This window comes from Hypanus sabinus, chromosome 18 (genome assembly GCF_030144855.1).
Source record: "Hypanus sabinus isolate sHypSab1 chromosome 18, sHypSab1.hap1, whole genome shotgun sequence".
Lineage (NCBI taxonomy): Eukaryota > Metazoa > Chordata > Chondrichthyes > Myliobatiformes > Dasyatidae > Hypanus > Hypanus sabinus.
In genome coordinates, this window is record NC_082723.1 from 52,891,805 (window position 1) to 52,915,249 (window position 23,445).

A 23,445-nucleotide genomic window follows, 5' to 3' on the forward strand; every position below is an offset into this window, starting at 1 on the left:
GGTATTGAGGCCAAGGTCTTGAAGTTTATTGATTAGCTTTGAGAGGATAATAGAGTTGAAGGCAAAGCTGTAGTCAATAAAGCGTATCCTGATGTATGCATCTTTGCTGTCCAGATGTTCCAAGGTTGAGTGAAGAGCCAATGAAATGGCATCTGCTGTAGACCTGTTGTGCCAGTAGGCAAATTGGAGCCTACTGGATAATACTCATAGAGGCAGGTTACTATGTTCTCCTTAGGCACTGGTTTGTTAAAAAAGAACAGGCAGATTAGACCAGGGGTGGGCAAACTTTTTGACTTGTGGGCCACAAAGGGTTCTAAAATTTGACAGGGGGGCCGGACCAGGAGCAGATGGACGGAGTGTTTTGGTAATACACCTCATAAGAGAAAATAAAATATCATGGGATATGTAGAAAAGATGTGCTTTAATTTCAATTGAAAATGAACAAATGCATTACAATAAAATATCTGTCTTTGAAGTCCCATGGTATTTAGCTATTTATTGAAATGACTTTTAAAACACTGAAAATTAAATGAATAAAATACAGCTTTTTTTAATAGTAACAGTTATTATTTTAAAGCACTGAAAATTCTGTTATCCTTCAAGATATTATCATCATCACTCCCCTCCTGACTGTCTTTATTTCAAAAACGGTAGGAGGTGCAGGTCTACTTGTCCTGCTCCTTCTTATTCAATTGTCCCCTGTGCCAAAACTCAACAACGACCAGCACAAGGACAGAACAGTGACAGCGGGCCAGTATGCGGAGCGCGTTATTTGATCTGGAGCGCATTTTTTATTTTGAGAACGTATGTGCACCTGCGCACTACATGTCCATCACTTAACAGAAATGACATGTAACATGTAAGGCTTATTGAAAAAATATTTTCAAATGCATTTTTTACATAACACAATGAAGAAACATCTTTAATTTCAGTGGGAACAGTGTTGTTGGTCTCCCTTTTTAGCCAGCGCATCAAAGTCTGGATTTAGTTTTGTTGTGGCGATTCTCAGGATGGATCTGAGGTGTTGGTCAGTTAACTTGGATCTGTGCCTGGCTTTGTTGATGTTCATGACGCTGAACGCCTGTTCACACAAATAGGTCGAGCCGAACAAAGAGTAAAGCGCAAATGTGGAGTAATACGCTGCACCTCAACAAAGGTCAATGTGTAGCAGTGTGCTACATGCAGCGCTAAAATTACGACACGGAGTCGGTAACTGCAGTCGAAGAAAAAAACTTTATTCAAAATCCCCAGCCTCACTTTTAAGCCTCCCTCAACCTGCCCCCCATGGCGCAGAGGCTCCAAACCTCTGTGCTCGCAAATCCCCGCAGGCTATCTCCCTTAGCCGGAACGCTGGCTAATTGTGAGCCGGTTCGGATGTGCCAGGAAATGGGTCGCCACAAATGTATATAGAGTGCGTCATCTATTGGGAAAACGCCAGAATTGCGGGGAAAAAACGTTAACAAGGTTTATTAATATAATTTCATCAAGTTCTGCGGGCTGGATTAAAAAGCTTAACGGGCCGCATATGGCCCCCGGGCCGTAGTTTGCCCATGCCTGGATTAGACAATTAGAAACTTCTACGCAGGAGAGAGTTTGGAATGAGAGAACATAGATTTAAGGTGAAAAAGGAGAAACTTAAAAGAGATCATAGGGGCTTTTTCCACACAAATGGTGGTAAATATCTGAAATGTACAGCCAAGGGAGGCTGTGGAATCAGATACTGGATTTGCAAGGACGGGTACTTGGATTGGAAAGGAAGGAGGTCGGGCTTTATACAGGGAAATGAGACAGGCATCACAATTGGCATGAAAAATCTGTTCCATTTCTATGTTGCACGTTTCTATAATTTTTTGAGAGTAAGGAATGTTCAGAACTTGAAGCTCTACACCCCAGGGTTTGTAAAACAGGTGCATTCGTTGTCATTTACTGGAGTTTCTTGGAAAGTTTACAGTGGATTGGAAAACAAAAGTAATAAAGCCATATATGAGAGAATGAGAGAGAAATTAAGGGATTCTGCCGATCATCCTAACATCACTTGTCAAGAAATTCAGAAATCCATTATTAAGGAAGTGTTAAATTAGATTGAACAATAGTGGGTTTCCTTGTAGCTAAACTTCCTTATGCTTATATTTTTATATAATTACTTATATAAAAAGTAGGTGATTGTTCAGTGAACTTTTTAGCAATTGCAACCGCCTTTGTATTTTTTCCCTGAAAGCTTCTTAGTTCCAGTGGTGGGTATCACATTACTTGAATAGGGGCCATCTTATTGGTTATATGCTATCTATGGAAACTCAATGGAACTAGTGATTTGGTAAAATAAGACCAGACCACCTTGATTCTTCCTTCAACATTGCTGTTCCCTTCTCCTAGGCTTTCTTTATCTTTTGGTCTTTGTGCTCTCCCTATCCCGTTTCCTTTGTTCTTTTTACACTTCATAAAACTATCGTAATTAACAAGTTTTATGCCTCATTCTTGACTTCGGAAGAACCATGGACTGTATAAACATCAGGATGCAACAGGAGTGATTATTGGGCACATAGAAAAGCATAATATGAATCTAAGAATTCCTTTTTCTTTTTTTTCTTTAATTGGGTTCTTTCAGGTTTCTTGCTTTGTGGCTACCTGCGAGTAAGAAAATCGCAAGGCTGTATAATTTTTACATTCTTTGATAATAAAAAATTAATCTTGAAAGGACAATTATATTTAACAAGTTTACTCTAGTTCTTTGTAGAAGAAATCAACAGGGTAGATAACATAAAAATAATGCATTTCCCCAAGTTATTTCGATAAAGTGTCACAATAAAGGCTAATGCACAGTACAAAGGCTCGAGAAACTGAGGATAAAATATTAGCTTGGATAGAAGTTTGGTCAAAAGATAGAGAAGGGCAGTGAAGCATTTTCCAGCTGACAAATTGTAACTAATATGATGCCTCAGGGATCAGTGCCAGAATTCAGTTTTTTGTAATTTATATTAAATGACATATGAAAAGACCGGCTTCATCCAAGTTTACTAGGCCATCTGAAGATAGGAAAGTAAATTTCAATGAAGAACACAAAGAAATTGTGAGGAGCTGCAACCAGATTAAATGAATGGGCAAAATTATAACAACTGGATTATGAGAGGAAATATGAGGTGATTAATTTTGAGGGGAAAAATTAAAAGGTAGAACATTATTTAAATGTAAATGTTATTTTAAAGGGCTTGGGTGACTACATACATGGACCACAAACTTAGCCTAAGAGGTATAACAAGGCATTAAAGCAGCAAATGTTATGCGGTTCTTTATTACAAAGGAAATGGAGGACATTAATAAGAAAATTCTGGTTTTGGTGACAGCACATTTGGAGCAATCTACTACACAATTTTGTTAGAGACAGTATACTGAAGGATCACTGGATAGATTCCTGGGATAGGATAGGGTGTCTTTGATGAATGATTTTATATGTTGATATATGAAACACTGGAGTCTAAAGGGACTTGACAGAGAGACTAAGTGGAGGAGTGTGGAACAAGGCACCATTGGTATAGAAAAATAAGTTGAAATCAAGATCTATTGCTTTTTTTTTGAGATTCTCTACACAAAGTTCTTTTTTAATGTTTGCTGCTCACTTTACTGAATAACTAAGCTCAATGACTACTAAATAGTTTTATTCTTACATATTATACTCCAATGTACCAGACTTTAGCTTCAAGTTATGTGTGTAATCAATAATGTTCATTGCATATCTTGGCATCCAACTTCTTCCTTGATAATTTAGAAAGTCAATCATTCAGCAGTATGAGGTAATCTAACTGAAAGTTAATAAATCAAATGTAGTTTGATCCAAACTTATCAACACAAAATGGTTTTGTGAGCCAAAGCATGTAATCAGTTATTCCTTGATTGAAGCCTGACAAGATGAAAGACCTACACAATTCTTCAGGAAGGGAAAAAAGGTGGTGTGATTGATTTTGGTCACCTCTCTGCAAACAGAATCCAACTTTCAAAAAAAATATATTCCGGGCACTTAAGTACAAATGTAAACAAGTTATTTTTTGTTACTCATTTAAGTAATCTTTAATTTCCCTATAACTTCTCTCCTGCCTCTATTTCTCTTTCTTCAAACATGGTTCTTTTTCTCTTTCTCCATTATACTCTCTTAATTTTTGTTACAGTACAATAATCTACACAAGCAATTGATATCAAGTGCAACCTTCAAGAACTGGAGACAAGAAAAGATTCCATATACAGGTATTTCCAATTAAAAGCACATGTATAATGACTCTTAGATGGCTCCAAACCCAATTTAACAAATACATTGCTCAATGTAATCCACAATACCAAGTTTTTATTAGAAATTGGTTGAGGCGATTGTTTTTATTACTCACATCTAGCTTCATCAAAGTCAGGAGATCCTTCTTGGCAGCCTCCAAGATCTGCTGTTTATGGTTGTTGATGCCAGAGCTCTCCTCACCCTCAATATAGCGGTAAATAGAAGGCTGCTCCATCATGGTAACACTCTTCTTCACAGAAGACTATTGAAACAGAAGGAAGTCAGCCTATAGATTCAGTTTCCTACCTTTTAGTAACATAGTCTTATTCTGAACTAATAGCACCATCTATAGTAATACAATCTCATTCAAAGGAATTGGACCAATTTACCAGGATAAGTCTATCCCAATCTCAGGGAAATTCCTATCTTTTTTCCAAAGGATTGTGGAGAAACATGATAATGAGGACATAGCAAAAATACTGCAAATGAAGCAAATCTGAAATTTTAAAAAATGCTGCAAATACACAGTAAGTCAAGCATGATCTGCAGAGAACAAAAAGGCCAATGACCTGAAATGTTCATTGCTTCCCTTTCCATATGACTGACTAGCTACCTTGTATTTACTATTTTATTTAGTTTATAACAGCTACAATTCTTATTGTATGCACATTATGGTTCCTTATTATGCTGAAACGTTCCAATTGTCTTTAAAGTGCATTGACGCTCTTAATGGCAAACTCAAGATAACTACAGGATCCTTTGGAACAGGACAATTATTTTTGGCCACTGTTAATGATGCCCAGCTTGGAAAGCATCTGTTGCATGCTTCACTAACTTCAGCTCTTCACAGTTCAGTTCCCTTAACTAAGGACAGAGTATAGTGGAAGTTGATAATTACCTTAATGGCAGATATGATAGGACTGGAACAAGGCTCCTCTGTTGACTGACTGACCTTAGCTCTCTCATACACAACATTCATGTCAGATTTACTATTAGCTGGTTCTCCTGAAATAATAAAAGCCAATTATTTTGCAGCAAAAGAACTACTCATTAATCCAATAATACATCAACACATATTTCCATTCTATAAGAAACACCCACAGCTTCGCCATACTGGATACTAAAGATTAATTCTAAAGTGAAATTAATCTGCTGGCTTTGATAAGAGTTAAGGCATACATGTAAATAACACTTTCTTGCTGAAAGTTCTCAAAGTTGCATTGCATTCTACATCTCCAAACCTATTAAGCTTTCTATTGGGAATGGAATTCAGCAGTGCAGAGAGTTTAATTTGTGATTACATTAAATATTTCTTTTGTTCACAAGGAACAGTGAAGCTTTTATATAATCACAGAAACAAGGTGTACAGAACAAATTGTAAAGATTCCATATGCCAATCAAATGTAAGTAAATAAGGGGAAGATTTTTAAAATTGTAAAAACAACAAACAGTAGACAGTTGTAGCTTTCTTGACTTCAAAGCAAGTGTGGTAAATAAGTTCCCATTCAAAATTTGAAGATAGCTTATTACTTTAAAAAGTCTACCTAACGCATTCCTCAAATCCAGCTCATTTTGAATGCAGGGACACCTCAGTTTGCCTCCAATATTTCAAAATTAGCATAAATGGTTACATGCTGCTAATCTCATTATCACAGTCTTCCAAGCCGCAGGGCTCTACAAATGAAGGAAAGGAAAGAATCAGCAAACTCTAATCAGCAACTGATGATAGGCAGGTGTATGCATGTACAGGGGAGGGGGAAGAATACACATGTAATACAGAGTCAATATGTGACCTTCAATAATAGCTTAGCTGACATAGCCTACTCAACAGCTTGTGGCATGCCTTAAACTAAAGGCAAGCATCTTCATGGAGTGGAGAGAAAAAACTCCTGTGTTATGAAGGAAAAACCGTGAATAAAAGATATGGGCAAGTACTTCTGGGTTTTGAGGGCTCACCTGGAGCATTAGTCCCTAAACAAACCCCCTGTTGGTAAATTAATTTTTTTAAAAAAAGGCATTGCAGGCGCTGGAAACCTGAAACACAGGAAATGTTGAGCAGGTCAGGGAGCATCTATACAAGGAAAGACAATGTTTCTGATCTAAAGCCCTTCACATGTGATTAATATTGAATCTACAATTACAGTTGTCCACTTCCAAAGTTAACTACACAGGTAAAACAGCTCTACATTGCAGATACTGGAAAACAAGGCAAGTTGCAGTATGACCAGGTTCTTTATAAATTAATCTGCAGGTGCTGGAAATCCGAGCAACACACACAAAATGTTGGAGGAACTTAGCGTGTCAGGCAGCATCTACGGAAAAGAGTACAGGCTACGCATCGGGCTAAGACATTGACCGTGCTCTTTTCCATTGACGCTGCCTGATCTGCTAAGTTGCTCCAGCATTTTGTGTGTGTTGCTCTTTGTAAATCATGTTGCTTGCCCTATTTACTGACCAGGGGTATCCAAGGGTACAGAAGTCATACGAAATCTCTTGCTAGAACCATCTCCCACGACATTCTTGGAATCTGAAAAGTAAAAAAGGATTAAAACAATATTCAACTTAAATCATATACACTTCCCAGATTGCATCATAAGCAGCATGGATATAGGACCATACAACCAAATCAACCAGTAAACATGATCCTGTTGACGATGCAGATCCTGCACATTTTAAACCTCATTCAGCTGATGACATTACCTTTACCCTTTGTGAAATGCTATTGGTGCCTTCTCACCTATTTCTTAGTAGTATTCATGATACACAGCTCACAATTTCTTGAACTAACACCGCACAGCCCCAAATATAGCTGCTAAGGGAAGTGAAAGTAACCAACCAGTGGACCAGGGGTCATGTTCTACAAGGTCATGTGCTCATCAAGCCATCCCATTTCTCCACTTATTTTCCCATAACCCATTCTCTTTTCCATGTCCTTGATAAAACAAGTCCTATTTTCCCATGTACACTAGGAGTAATTTACCAAGCAACCAGTACATCCTTTGATTGTGGAAGGCAAATCAGAGCACCCAGAGAAAACCCAGGGAGTAACAGGACAAATGTGCAAACTCCATGCATTTAGCACCAAAAGGCAAGATCAAAGCCAGATCTGTGAAGCTGTAAAGGGCGCTGCGTTGATTGATTCCCAGACTCAACGATGCTAAATGTTAGCAATGATAAGAATTTTCAACTGCCTGGGCTGGTGCAGAATTTATGGAAAACTTTAAACTTGACAAATTATAGGCAACCCTGTGTTACGGGATGGGATTGTGTTCCCAGAAAACAGTCCATATCACGATTTTCCACATCAATTTTGTATGACCAAATTTTTATTCCAAGTCCCAGATATTCTTTGGTACCAATTTGTGAGTTCCCATTACCCAAACTGCCATAATGTGGGAGTCACCTGCACCACAATTATTCAGCACAGTATCACAAATATTGTTAATTGTGTAACAAATACAATAGCAAGGGTGGAGTGTTAAGTTCACTCTTCTTAAAAATTCCAAAAATGAACCATGTCAAAAATAACATTGGACCTCAGCAAATTAAGGTACACCAATCTCTCACTGATTTATGTCACTCTTGATCTCCTCTTCCTCCTCTTTCCTAGGTTTTGTAATAAAATCCATAATACCACTAGACATCCTAACTGCTGCTACATCTGCACTTTAACATCAATAAAATTCTGATCCAATTGAACACCAACACCTTTCTATCTCTTTATTTAAAATATGCTGCTTTGTGGTTTCATTTTTCCTGAAACCAAGAATAATCCCATGTAACACACACACACACAAAATGCTGGTAGAACGCAGCAGGCCAGGCAGCATCTATAGGAAGAAGAGCTGCTGACGTTTCGGGCTGAGATCCTTCGTCAGGACTACACACATACACACACACACACACACACACACACACATGCACGTAGGAATGTAGAGCAGTACAACACAGGAACATTGAAAAAAAGATTGGCCACCAATAATTCAATATCTGTTATATGTTCAATAATCTCATGTTTTGTTTTCCATATTTTATTCTATTTTCCATGTCCACATTGTTCTCAACCCCTAAAGCTCAAGGCATTACATGAAGATTAATATGGGTTTAGTGGTAAAGCAAACTCTAGTCACCCATCTCCAATCACCCTCAAAAGACATCTTTTAAATTACTTCTGCTGGATAGGACTGTTAAGATTTGCACCAAACGTCTAGGAATGGCCATACATTTTCAAGTCTAGATAGGGCACTAATTGAAAGGTATCATACAGGGGGTGGCAGTTTTCTCAGTAAGGTCACCCCTCAGCCTCCTTCACTCTCGGGAAAACAGACCCAGCCTATCCAATCTTTGCTTCTAACTCAAGCACTCCAGTTCCAACGACGTTTTTGTGAATCTTTCCTGCGCCTTTCCTAGTTTATTCACATCCTTCCTATTGCGTAGAGCTAAACATAACATTCCAGGTGCAGTCCCACCAATATCTACAGGTATAACATGAAATCTTTTCTCTTCCACCCCATGCCCCATCCACTGAAGGGAAACGTGGCAGTCACCTCATTTGTCCACCAGTCAACCTTCTCTACAGTCTACCACGTCACCAATTTCGGTGTCATCCACAAATCCACTATACAACAAACAACAGTGGACCCAGCACCAATCCTTGTAGTATACACTACTGATCACAGACCTCCAAACTGAAAGACAGGCCTCCACCATCACCCTCTACATCCATCCATCAAGCCAATTTTGTATCCAATTAGCTATCTCACATGAGCTCCCATTTAAGCTAACCTTCAGGGCCAGCCTTGTTCAAAACCTTGGTAAAATCAATGTAAACAATAGCTGCTACCACACAATAAATCTGGAGTTCTGCTTCTTCAATGAATGTATCTGATGTTATGCTTCTCTGCCCCTTGAACAAGACTGTGAGAGCTGCTGGTATAGAAACAATGTAGGTACATCCAAAATTCTTAATTGCCATACCACTATAATCATAGTGAAACTTCTCAAAAGCACTACTAATAAATGGGGGCCACAGATACTGGAGCTACTGTCTCACTGTAGTTCTCAGGTTGGAGGGATAAATTGCTCCTTGTGTGCAGTTGACTCTGAAGGGAGCCAATTAGAATGAGAAGAGAAAAGAAAAGATTGATGTAAGATTAGTGTAAATGAGTGTTTGATGGCCAGTTTTTTTTTCCAATGTTCCTGTGTTGTACTGCTCTACATTCCTACGTTCATTTTGTGTGTTTGTGCGCATGTGCGTGTGTGTATATACATGCATACATAAACATACACACAAAAAAGACGTACAGCAGTACAACACAGGAACATTGAATATATAGACACATTCGATATAGCTTGCCTGAGATCATTACATTTAGACCTAGACAAATTTCACATGCAAATTGCACTTTGGAAAACAAATTCACACCATCAGCCAGGAAGTTAAAGCTCGGTCGCAAATGGGTCTTCCAAATGGACAATGACCCCAGCGTACCTCCAAAGTTGTGGCAAAATTGCTTAAGGACAACAAAGTCAAGGTATTGGAGTGGCCATCACAAAGCCCTGACCTCAATCCAATAGAAGATTTGTGGGCAGAACTGAAAAAGCGTGTGCGAGCAAGAAGGCCTACAAACCTGACTCAGTTACACCAGTTCTGTCTGGAGGAATGGAACAAAATTCCAGCAACTTATTGTGAGAAGCTTGTGGAAGGTTACTCAAAATGTTTGACCCAAGTTAAACAATTTAAAGGCAATGCTACCAAATACTAACAAAATGAATGTAAACTTCTAACCCACTGGGAAAGTGATGAAAGAAATAAAAGCTGAAATAATCATTCTTTCTACTATTATTCTGACATTTCACATTACTAAAATAAAGTAGTGATCCTACCTGACTTAAGACAGGGAATGTTTTCTAGGATTATATGTCAGGAATTGTAAAAAACTGAGTTTAAATGTATTTGGCTAAGGTATATGTAAACATCTGACTTCAACTGTATACAAAATTATGAGAAGTATAGATAGGATAAATGCAAGCAGGCTTTTTCCCACTGAGGTTTGGTAGGATTATAACCAGAGGTCATGGTTAAGTGTGAAAAGTGAAAAGTTTAAGGGGAACACGAGGGGAATCTTCACTCAGAGGGTCGTAAGAGCATGGAGCAAACTGCCAGCACAAGTGGTGCATGTGAGCTCAATTTCAACATTTAAGAGAAATTTGGACAGGTACTTGGAATGCCGGGGTATGGAGGGCTACGGTTCAGGTGCGGATCAATAGGAGTAGGCAACTTAAATGGTACAGCATGAACTAAATGGGCCAAAGGGCCTGTTTCTGTACTGTACTTTTCTATGACTAGAAGTTGACTTTACTGATGTTGATAAATTACTGAACTGCTAGTCAGAGCACAAAACCATTAATGCAGAGGTATCTACTTGAATCCCACCATGGCAGCTAGGAGATTAAATAGCTCCAAGATGAAAATGTTAGTCTCAGTTGTAGTAACAATAAAACTGGTCAACTTCCATTGCACCTCTCCAGAGACAAGATCTCTCTGACTTCCATCATCTCACAGTATATACAATGCTCAGATTTCAAACTCCCTACAATCACAGATATCTTCACCAAAGCTATGAAAGAATATGTGTCACTGAACATTTAAAGAGTAAAGGTTCTTCACAGGCCTGCTCCTGCCATATCACTAGCCCTTTCCAATCTACGAAAGCTACCTTTTAATGATAGGAGATATTTACGAAAAATAGACCATCTCTCCACAAACAAGAGTCGTCAGCTGTTTGAAGAAGCAAGTGTTTTACAATCAGTACCTCAAACCTAACAAGTTTTATGATCAGCAAAGCAGTGATTATCTGCTTTCTCCTAATGTGCTTTGGAAATACGGACAATTTATATAGCAAGCACCAGAAAATTATCACTGGGTTGCCTATTCTCTGATGGGTTTAAGGAGCTTTTACTGGCAAGTATCCCCAGCACCAAGGCACAGATCAGTTTCTCAAGAGGAGTCTTGCACTCAAAACATTAACTGTGTTTTTCTTTCCACAGGTGCTGCCTGACCTACTGAGTGATTCCAGCATTTCCTGTTTTTATTTCAAATTTCCAACACCAGTAAGGTTTCTCCCCCAATTTTCACCTTTGCTGGGCTGTTCACAATGTCCACATGCACTTGGGTGTCTGGTCCAAAACTACTCAAACTTAGGGGTGCATTTAGACAAGCACTCCTCACCTTTAGGTTCTTCAACAAAACCACACAGAAACTAAGCATGTCAATAACACCGCAGTTCAAACCACCCACCGTCTTCTCAGGCACCTTCCTCCTCACAAAATAGCATCAGTGAATCTTCGAACAGGCTCACATGCCACCTCAGGACCCATAAAATTCATCACTAAGCAAGTCATCCCTGAAGGATTTCTAACCGAAGAAACCTCTGCAACCTTTTACATAGATTCATAATTGTCACTCTCTGCCACGAATCTTTTGGCCTTTTAATGAACCATCCGAGCACTTTGATTAGGTTCCACCTAATAAATTAATCTGGGATGCGAATTATGATTAGACTTCTATCTGGTTTTATTCCTGTGTATCAGTAAATTACCCTAACACCTGCATGACATCTACATCTGCAACGTTCTTCTGTTATTTTTCACTGAGCTTGTCACAAGTGTCAAGGATAAATTGTGTGCTTTCAAGGATACTGTCCTTAATAAATATGCCAAAAGAAACATTAAAAATTGCTGACACAAAGCAGAAACTATTTCCCTCATCAGAACTTGTGTTCCATGTCAAGAAAAAAAATCATTAATTTTTCACTGATCGTAAATCTGCCTCCAACAAAATAGCTCTGCCACTTGCAATGTCTGACAGAAACGTTTGAATGGTGTTATCCCTGTTATTGCTATTTTAAGAAGAACCATTAAAACCAATAAGTATTTCCATGTGCTTATAACTCCTCTGCTTCAAACCACTATAAAAGGGAATGCAAGAAGAAAATTTCCATCCAGTCAGCAGCTTTTACATCAGTTTCAGAATGGGCCAAAGCATTGTAGGTGCAGTCACTGTTGTAATGTAGGATAAAAAGCAGCCCATTCGCACCCATCTACCCTTGTGTTAATGGACTAATTATCAGTTTTAATCATGCTGTTTAATAGATAAATACGAGCTAAGCTTCAGGTTAAAATATTTTATAAAAACAATGGCAAATTTGGCAATTTCTCTTAAAGAAAATATGTTAAAGTTTATCAAAATACCATTACACTTTTATATTCACCCACCTTTATAGTCTTTTTATTGTCATTGCCAATTGATTGCACTCCCCCAATATCATAACTGCCTGCCAAGATTTTTAAGCTCATCTCTATAGTGGGATTTGAACAAACAACCTTCTGCTTGATAGCCACAAGTTCTACTGAGCCACATAAGCACTGATCATGTATCGCTTTGCTCTTGTGTGAAAGGTGGCAAGCCTTGTTCTAAATTTAGTTGGGCTGTGCCACCCCACCTGTCCCTTCTGGAAGCAATTCTGCAGAAATCAACCAGGCACTAGTCCCCAAGGTAGACCTGGAGACTCTGGAGGAGCAGCTTGGGCTTTGTGGGATAATTCTCCAACTGACTGTCAAAGTTATTTGGCAGAATGCCTTGTCACCAGTAGTCTAGACTAAAGTACCAAGACCATGTACAGCCACAGTCTCAATTGCCCCAACATACTGCCCTCAATGTGGCCGTGGTGCACATCAGATAGTCATCCATCTACTGCATACTTGTATTTGCCGAGGTCTGAAAAGGAAGACTACAGTCTTTGTTTGGGGGGGTGGGGGGGATCCTGAAGGGTCATTCCAAGGATCTACAGAACACAAGTCTTTTGGTTGTTTACAGGGCTATATGCAGGGAAATTATTAGTACTGCAAGATTATCTACTTAAAATAGTTCAGTCTGGCCAAGACATACTGGTCTTCCAGGGTAAAGAAATGCATATAATCAAATGTTGACAAATGGTGCATTCTAACATAGAGAGGGAGGCACTGATATGGGGTGCAATGACTACAGAGGCTCTCTGGGAAAGGTTGTAGTCTGGGAACATGCTGTCACTAGATACTAAGAGGTTGAATCATGTGTAATAGCCTCTCAACAATGATGCAAAGTTTGCAAGAGAAATATTTGTGATGCTGGCATATTGTGAGAGAGTGCATTGAATTGCTTGGTATTGTAAGCAAAGTGAAATGCCAATTTTATCAATCCATGTATTATGAATGAAGTACATCTTTGGAAAGAACCTACATTTGTGCCCTGCAGGTTAAACAATGTACAAATAACTTTTATCAAAACAATCACAAAGCTGATGAGGAACAGATGCAGCATACTGTTTTGTTGATTAGTTTCAACACTGGGAAAAAGAGAAGCTGCCAATAAAACTGAATTAAGTGAGAGGCTAGTAATACAGGTGTCAAAGCCAGGATACTATCTTCAGATGCATCTGCAAAAAAAAAATGTAACGTACAACTAGAGAACTATAACAACACACACAAAATGCTGGTGGAACACAGCAGGCCAGGCAGCATCTATAAGGAGAAGCACTGTCAACGTTTCGGGCCGAGACCCTTCGTCAGGACTAACTGAAAGGAAAGATACTAAGAGATTTGAAAGTAGGAGGGGGAGGGGGAAATGCAAAATGATAGAAGAAGACCGGAGGGGTGGATGAAGTTAAGAGCTGTAAAGGTGATTGGCGAAAGTGATACAGAGCTAGAGAAAGGAAAGGATCATGGGACGGGAGGCCTTTGGAGAAAGAAAGTGGGGGGAGCACCAGAGGGATCTGGAGAACAGGCAGAGTGATGGGCAGAGAGAGAGAAAAAAAAACAACTAAATATGTCAGGGATGGGGTAAGAAGGAGAGGAGGGGCATTAACGGAAATTAGAGAAGTCAATGTTCATGTCATCAGGTTGGAGGCTACCCAGCCGGTATATAAGGTGCTGTTCCTCCAACCTGAGTTTGGATTCATTTTGACAGTAGAGGAGGCCATGGATAGACGTATCAGAATGGGAATGGGATGTGGAATTAAAATGTGTGGCAACTGTAACATCAGAATCAGGTCTAACATCGCTGGCATAGTTTGTGAAGTTTGTTGTTTTGCAGCTGTGCATTGCAATACGTAATAATAAATCTATAAACTACAAATAAGCACATATAAAACAGAAACAAAATTAAATAAGTAGTGCAGAAAGAGAGGAAAAAGATACTACAGTAGTGTTCATGGGTTCATTGTCCATTCAGAGTTCCGATGGCAGTGGGGAGGCCGCAATGGGGGCACCGGACACAATAGACAATCCCAGCAGATTGGCAGGTGAAGTGTTGCCTCACCTGGAAGGACTGTTTGGAGCCCTGAATGGAAATGAGCAAGGAGGTGAATGGGCAAGTGTAGCACTTCAGCTGCTTACAGGGGTAAGTGCTGGGAGGGAGATTAGTGGGGAGAGATGAATGGACAAGGGAATCATGGAAGGAGCTATCCCTGAGGAAAGTGGAGAGAGCGAGGGAGGTATGTTTGATTGAGGGATGGCAGAAGTTGAGGAGGATGATATGTCGGATGTGGATGCTTAAGAGGTAGTAGGTAAGGACAAGGGGAACTCTCTCACTGTTAAGTAGGTGGGAAGGTGGGGTGAGCACAGAAATTCAGGAAATGGAGGAGATGTGGGGGAGGGCAGCATCAATGTGGAGTGAGGAAAACCCCATTCTTTGAAGAACAAGAACCTTTCTGACGTCCTGGAAGGGAAAGCTGCATCCTGGGAACAGATGCAGTGGAGATGAAAAAAAATGAGAAAAGGGAATAGCATTTTTACAGCAGACAGGGTGGAAAGTGGTGTAGTCAAAATATGCATGGGAACCAGTGGGTTTACAAAAGATGTCGGTCGACAGCTTGGCTCCAGAGATGGAGACAATGATCAAAAAAGGGGAGGGAAGTGTCAGAAGTGGACCAAGTGAAGAGCAAGGTGGAAGCTGGAGCCAAAGTTGATGAAATTGACGAGGTCAGTATGGGTGCATGAAGCAGCACCAATGCAGTCTTCAACTAGCAGAGGAAAAGTAGGAGAGCATTCCTGGCGAAGGCTTGGAACTTGGACTATTCTATGCAGTCAATAAAAAGACAGGCATAGCTGGGGTCCACGCGGGCAATTTAATTATTTGTTTTTCTTAAAACTTATTTGAATATTGCTGAATGTCAGCTGACAGAAACCTTCAAAACACATCAAAGCTTAAAACTGATCATTTGTTCCCTGTTCGCCGAAGGCTTTTCTTCTCAGCCATGCTGTGAGAACAGAAGAGTGAAAGAGTAGATCTTTTAGCCCCTCGTGCCAGCTCTGCCTCTCAAAGTTCATGGTCGATCTTTTACCTCAGCACCTGCACACACTATGTATGGAACCATTTTGGCTTGCCCGAGGGGATAACCTGCTGAAAAGCCCTGGCTCTTTGCATCCCACCAAGCTGTAAAACCATGACGGTTATAGATTGGCTGAATATACACTGTATTTTCCCTAGGGGGATCAAAAACTACAGGACATGGATTTAAGGTAAGAGGAGAAAGACTTACAAGGGGTCTGAGGCACACCTTCTTTATGAAGAGGCTAGTGTATATATGGAACAAGCTGCCAGAGGTAGCTCAGGTAACATTTTAAAGATATTTAGATACATAAATAGATGGGATAGGCAGGGGCTCCCAACCTGGGGTCCATGGACCTTTCGGTTAATGGTAGGGATCCAATACATTAAAAAGGTTAGGAATCCCTAGTTGAGAGGGATATGGGCCAAACACAGGAAAATTGGACCAGCTTGGTGTGCAGCAGGGTCAGCTGGGCTTCCATGCTGTATTACTCCATAACTCCAAGTTCAGCCATCTGACCCAAGACATCTATGCCCATGACATCATTTCAGTCAGGATAGCAAGACCTTTTCAAAACGTTTTGTACCATAATCTGCAACAGGCTGAGAACCTCTTGACAATGCTTTCTCTAACCCACATAACTGCAGCAAGGAGATGTAAATTCACCTTTCAGATCAGTTTATAAAATAATAGAAAATACAAAATACCAATCACCTCAAGCCTTTGTGAGAATTATGACAGCCTTCCCATACAAATTTGTATCTCTTGTACTCCTCATGATATACAAGTGTGGATCACTTGCTGAGTGGTGTGTACATCATTTCTGTTTTACTGCTTACCCAAGCTGGAAGCTCATTGATCCATGAACCACCAAAGGTTAATTTAGATTTAACCACCTACTAACTAAAATTTGACAAGAAGATCTGAACCACAAATTCAATAGTAACACAGCAATAACAGCAGTCATTAGAAATACCCGAGCACGTGCCTTGAATGTCTGGGAAACAAATACTTCTCCACGGTTTCATATTGATTACACTGGATATTTATTTGCTGTGAAGTAGACCATCACAGAGTGATGACAATGTATCAAACAGCACTCTATTACTCAATTTAAATTACTGTTAGGTGCAGTCCTTCTAATAAGCAAACATTAGGCATTCTAACTATGGGCAGAGACTTCTGCAGCTGACACACAGTAGTGTAACACGTCACAGAAGTCAAATGTAAGCTTTTACCAGAGCTGTTGCAAGTCTCTGCCCAGCTATGATACCCAAATAAAACCATTTTTAGAAAAACACATTGAACAGTAACTTAAGGATGGAGTAATAGAATCCCATAAAAGGAATATTTGGCGTAATGGATGCAAATACAGTTGCAGTTTTCTTCCTGCAGAACAACGATCACTGAACTGCTCATCGGTTACAGTAAAATGCAAGCTTTGTACCTGTTTCCAAAGCAGACACTGGAACATCACTAGCTCTGTTTGCTTTCTCCCAGTTATCCTCCTCCACTGGGATACTGTGTTGTCGCTTGACCGTTTTGCTGGGACTGGACACAGAGATGCTGGATAAGGATAGTAAGGGAATGGCCTGACTCTCCTGTAACAAATGAAACATGTACAATTAACTCACTGGCTGCTCGTTCAGATACTATAAAAACTGTAAGGTGGTAAGACATTGCCATTAAATCTAAACACGTAGCTTGTGATACAACTGGAATCCAAAGACCTAACTTTTGGACCCTACTGTATTTAACTGAACAGAGAGAAATAACAAATTTCTGACATAAATTCAAAGAATCTTGATCCCATAAATTTGCATCTAATAAATTACAAAGGTTAACTGTATTACATTCTCAGCTTTCACTGTTTATTTAATGGATTGGATTGTGATCTTTCAGTTTAAAAATTATCATGCAACTCATTCATAACCCAAAATTATCTGGTATTACTGCAAAGTATTAAAGACGGCAAATGGAAGAAAGGAACTTAGAAAATTTTGGTTGCTTTTCTGGGGCAGTAGTTATAGTTCTCTGTCTCTACTCCTGTTCAGAATTTATTTCCAACCCAAAGCTTCCTGCAACCCACCCTTCCAATTGTCCTCAATGTCTGGCTGCCTATGGATGACCTGAGAAACAAAGCCAAAGGCATCATCAGGCACTAATCCTTACTGCATGTAAATGTCCTGGATGACCAGAGATATCTAAAGACAATTAAGATTTAAATATTTTTAATAACTAAAATTAACTTAATAAGAACCTTTAAATGTTATAAATTAATTTTAAAAAAACAAGGATAATAAAAGCACTTGTACATTTATTTCTTCAATCAAGGTCATCAATCCCAATCACCCCTGGCAAAATGCCCGGGCCAGATGTCAAATGCATCCACCTTCTTAGCTCAGCACCTGTGTTCCACACATGGACACAATGGTAAGTCTCACAACAAATCAGGAGGTTTGATGCCAGCACCAACATCTTACTTCCAGCCTGTTTCCAACTCCCACAAAGCCAAGAACAGACTGCAAAGAGCCAGCAGACAAGAGAACCCCAGCTGGCGAGCAATGATCCAATCTATCAATTCTCCCAATTTCAAAAATTCCCTTACATCAATTAAGATCAAATGGATACAATTTCCCACACAATCAAACTTATTTCAAATTTTATCTTCATAAGTGGCAGGCATCCATTGCATGCGATTTCATGCACTGGAAACCCAGTGTACCCCAATCAAGCACTGACTTCCTTCAATCCAAACTAAGGGGCCGGGGACAGCAGCTGTGAACTTTAATCTGTGCACTGACTACACTGCTGATATTTTCAAATAACATAACTTTTTTAAACTATCTTTGCATCTTGGGAAGAAACCCATACTTTCACAGGAAGAACATTCATACTAAACAGCATCCGAGCATGGATCTGAACGTTGGTCATAGATTATGAGTCTGAGACTTCGGAGCTACCAGTTGGATAATTAATGCAAGAACACAAGGCAATCCAAAAGAGATTCACCAGGCTATTTCCTGGGATGAGAAAATTGTCATGTCAAGAGAAGGGAGGAGGAATAGGCCACTGAGCCCCCCAGTCTCAATGAGATCAGATGATCTCAACTCCTCTTCTGTGCCAGTTCTTTATAAGCCTTAATTTCTCAGTCTTTCACATATTATCTTTCTCCACCTTAAATGCATCTAATGATTTGTCCTCTAATACCCTCAGGGGCTGAGAATTCTACGGATTCATAGAATCGGAAGAAAATTCTGCACACATCAGTTTTAAACAAACGGCCATTACTCTGTGGCCATTCCACTTGCAAAATCAGCTCAACATCCATCTTGTCACCCCTTTAGGATCTTATGCTTGAATAAGGTCACCTCCCCCGCCCCCCACATCCTTCTAAACTCCAAGGATTACAGATACAAACTGTCCAGCCTCTCTTGACATGACAACTTTCTCATCCCAGGAAATAGCCTGGTGAATCGCTTTTGGATTGCCTTCAGTATAACTACATCTTTTTAACAGGCAAGGGGAACAAGACTGTACACCCTACTCCAGATGTGGCCTTACCAACATCCTATACAATGGAAACAAAACCTCCCTAAAACTCTAACCCCTTCAGAATGAAGGCCAATACAACTTTCCTCCTAATTACTTGTTTCACCGCCTACTGACTTCTTGAGATTCCACTGAATTTCACCCATTTGCATTCTCTATTTAAATAATAATCTTTGACTTTGTGAAGTTCTTGACTTCACAGTTCCCCACATTAAACTCCATTCACCAGCTTTTCTCCCACTCAATTTATTTACATTTTGTTGCAAAATCACAGTGCCCTCACCACAACATACCCTTCCATGCATTTTCCCATCATCAGAAAACTTGGAAACTTTATAGTTCATTCCTTCCTCCATCATTAAAGTACTAAGCATTTAAGGGTCCAGAATCAATTCCAGAGCTACTCCTCTAGTGGGCCTCATCAAACCTCTTCTGGAAATACAAGTACATTACTTCTATGGGTTTCTTTTTATCAAGTGCCCTGTCAATCTTTTTTTTCTTACTGAATTTTAAGAGAAAGCTTTAATTTCCAGGACAACCCTGGGATGTTAACAATACGGTCTGGTCAGGGATCATGGATATCTGGTAAACTGGCCAAGTTATTTTCTTACCATCTTGCCTGGATCTTATTTGGCACAAGATCCAAACTGAGGGATTAGGCTCTTCCCAAAGTTCATCACAAATCCCTCGTTGTATTTTGTAAGATTATGATACCACAAAGATAGAAATAAATTATTTGTAAATAATTGTAGGACATACATACTGCTTCATTTTTTTCTTCCTGAGGATTACTGGGTAGAGAAGGTGGTTTCAGATCTGCTAGATTGTGAGTGGCAGCAACTGTCAATGCTGCATTATCACGATTAGTGAGCTCATTCATATTGGTAGCAAAAAAATTAAATACAGAAATTAGCATTTCAAGCAGTTTAAGAATTAATGAATTTTTGCTCCTGGCTCATTTAAATTAATTGCTTTAAGTACTGTGCCCCCAGACTCATTTGATCCTTGAAATGTGTATAATGGTTTCCATCTCATTTAGCACACTTATTCCTTGATTCTTTCCACCTTCTTGAACCATATTAAATTGTGCACAAATCTGATGCGACTGATGATAACGTGCTAGAGATGAGATCTGTCATCAGTAGGAAGTTGAATTTACAGACGTTTTCAAAGAAAAGTCTCCAAAAACACTATCAAACTGAGAAAGAGGGGAGAGATGCACTGCATGAAACACTCTTCAAATTACTTTCTGATCAGTGACTAAATATTGAAAAATGGTGTTTTCATTAACAAGCTGCTCCCCATTCCAAGACGAGCATTCGAAGTTTAGAGTTTGTTGAATGGTGAGCCACAGTGAGGTTGGTTCTCTTCCTCTTCCATCTAGTGCCAAAAACCTGTTCTATGTTACCGGAACATGGCACGAACAATGTACCAACTGGCAATTCAGCAGATTCTAGGCACAAATGCACCAAGCACTTTCAACTGTAGACTGGACAATCTAACTCAGAGAATTTTATGTTACCAAAAGCCATAGTCTTACCTGGATAAAAACAGGAAATATTGCGGGGGGCGGGGGGGGGGGGGGGGGAGTCAGCAGAAAGGGAAATACTGATCACTTCAAGTCAAAACCCCATATCAAAACTGAGAAAGAGCAAAAGTAAGTTACCGTAAATTCTGGACTATAAGCCGCTACTTTTTTCCCACGCTTTGAACACTGCGGCAACACTGCGGCCTATACTACGGTGCGGCTAATGCATGTTTTTTTTTATGCCACCAAAAACATTTTGCCTCGTAACAGTAGACCAATAAAATTGATGAGTAGTTCACAGAGGTCCAATGAAATTGTACGATAAATCAAGCGCACTTTCACAATTAAATTATTGTAAATCAGTCATTTGTACTCACCCTCATCAACATGGAAAACACTCGAAGAAAAGCATATGATGCAGCTTTTAAGTTAAAGGCAATCAATCTGGCGGTTGAAGAAGGAAATCGAGCTGCTGCACATAATCTTGGCATAAATGAATCAATGGTGAGACGGTGGAGACGCCAGCGTGAAGAACTGAGTCAATGCAAAAAGACGACAAAAGCTTTGAGAGGTAATCATAGCAGATGGCCCGAACTTGAAAACTTTCTTGAAAACTGGGTTAACACACAGAGAGCAGGTGGCTGCAGTGTTTCCACCGTGCAGATCAGACTGAAGGCTAAAGCAATCGCCACCAAAATGAAAATCGAAGATTTTAGAGGTGGGCCATCGTGGTGTTTTAGATTTATGAGACGAAAAGGCCTGTCCGTCAGGGTACGCACGACTCTGTGTCAGCAGCTCCCTCCCAACCACGAGGAAAAGCTTGCTAACTTCCGCACATTCACTCAAACAAAGATAGCGGAGAATTCCATCGGGCCAGATGATATCATAAATATGGATGAAGTACCTTTGACGTTTGACCTGCCTCTCACTCGGACTGTTAATAAAAAAGGTGACTCGTCCATCACACTGAAAACAAGTGGCCATGAGAGAACGCATTTTACTTGTGTTCTGAGCTGCACAGCATCCGGACTAAAGCTTCCACCGATGGTGATTTTTTAAGCGGCTGACAATGAAAGTTCAGTGAAAGCTGCCATCAAGAGTACAAACTCAATTCCAGCTGTGATTCCTGGGGGCACCACGAAGTATTTGCAGCCACTGGACATCAGCGTGAACCGGGCATTTAAAGTGGCGCTGCGCGTTGAGTGGGAGGCTTGGATGACGAGCGGCGAGAAATCCTTTACCAAAACAGGACGCATGCGAAGAGCATCTTTAACTCAAGTCTGCCAGTGGATCCTAAATGCATGGAGCCGTGTCACAACATCCACCATCACCAGCGGGTTTCGAAAGGCTGGACTGCTGCGTGATGAAGAGGACCGCGTGCGCTCAAGTGAGAGCAACAACGAAGAGACTGAAGTGAGTGACGAGATCCTGAGGTTGTTCAATTCGGACACTGAAGAAGAAGACTTTGATGGTTTTAGTGCGCAGGAGGAAGATGAAGAAGGCGATCAATAACTTTTCCTGGTAGGCTGCAGTATATATATTTTTTTTACCAGTCGTTAGGAGTTATTGGAATGTTGTTCATGCACTGTTCAGTAAAAAAGTATATGCAACGTAATTTGTGTGTTACCGATACGTATGTATATTTAAAAGCAGCTGTGTTACAGGCACTGTTCGAAAAAAAGCATTTGCAATATATATTTGTTTATGTTACCGTACGGATTTAATTAAAAGTTAAAAAATCCTCACGTGTAATATCTTTCTGTGTAAATATCTCATATTACAACGTGGGACACCTGCGGCTTAAAATCCGGTGCGGCCTGTACAAGTACAAAATTGATTTTCTTTCTAAAATTAGAGCGTGCAGCTTTTAATTAGGTGCGCTCTGTAGTCCAGAATCTACTGTAATCGGGATTTTTGATCATTGTTAACTTTCCATGCTACCCAACTCAAGCTTTTGGAGCATTTGCTTATTGTATTTCAGATTTCCAGTACATGCCTTTTTTTTTGGTTTTAGTTGTTTCATTAGATTTGGTGCAAGGACTGGTTCACGTTCACTTATTCCTGCTCACTGTCAGTCTTTGTTGCAAAGCTGCCCCAAGCCGTGATGCAAACCATGCAGCAACAACACAATACAAATCTCTATCCTGCAGCATGCATTGAAAGCAGCTGTGCCAGCAGCAAGAAATGCTGATAATAAGATGATTTTTTTTTTGATGAATTCATATGCATTTAAAGCCAGGAAGCTAAGGGCATTTATCCTTCCTGTTTATACCACATACCGAATTGAAGAGTTCCTTGGTCAGACCCAGATAGTTGTGTAAAGCAAGGAAAGTCACTCTCTGCAAACGCACCATGATTATCTGAGAAAAAGAAAGAGTTGCATTATCTTTAATGAAATATCAGTACTGTATCAGCAGGATTTCAGTGGCAGTACAGTTTCATTTGGGGTCTGAACCACAAGTACAACCCAGTGATTACAGATTTTATCCTTCCACACCAGTGGTTTGGTTAATGAACGAGTTCAGAATTACAAAAATCTGTGAGGTACTGATGGAGGAAGCACTGTGCAGTGGAGTTTTTTCAAACAAAATTAATTACTAAATGTTTATCAACATTAACTTTATTCTGCCGTGCATCTGCATAGTCACTGGTCATGTACTTCCTCTGACCTCTCTCAGAGCATATTCCATTTGAATTTCATCATGTTAAATTTCGAAATTATACTCAAATTCAGATCA

At 39.8% G+C, this 23,445-nt stretch overlaps 1 protein-coding gene and 1 long non-coding RNA gene across 3 annotated transcripts in view; one reads left to right on the forward strand and one right to left on the reverse strand.

The window, feature by feature from the left end:
- The window catches only part of pnpla7b (patatin-like phospholipase domain containing 7b), a 329,041-nt gene that overhangs the window by 215,096 nt on the left and 90,500 nt on the right, over window positions 1-23,445 (reverse strand). For both annotated transcript variants that reach the window (XM_059994311.1, XM_059994312.1), the window contains exons 11-15: window positions 22,987-23,067; window positions 17,075-17,228; window positions 6,714-6,785; window positions 5,157-5,263; window positions 4,374-4,520 (exon numbers count right to left, since the gene is read on the reverse strand). In XM_059994311.1, coding sequence (XP_059850294.1) covers window positions 4,374-4,520; window positions 5,157-5,263; window positions 6,714-6,785; window positions 17,075-17,228; window positions 22,987-23,067 — 561 coding nt within the window. The remainder of the gene's footprint in view (window positions 1-4,373; window positions 4,521-5,156; window positions 5,264-6,713; window positions 6,786-17,074; window positions 17,229-22,986; window positions 23,068-23,445) is intronic.
- LOC132407587 (uncharacterized) lies at window positions 3,887-12,095 on the forward strand. Its single transcript, XR_009516528.1, has 3 exons — window positions 3,887-3,941; window positions 4,161-4,236; window positions 11,309-12,095. It is a non-coding gene; the product is annotated as an uncharacterized LOC132407587 (long non-coding RNA).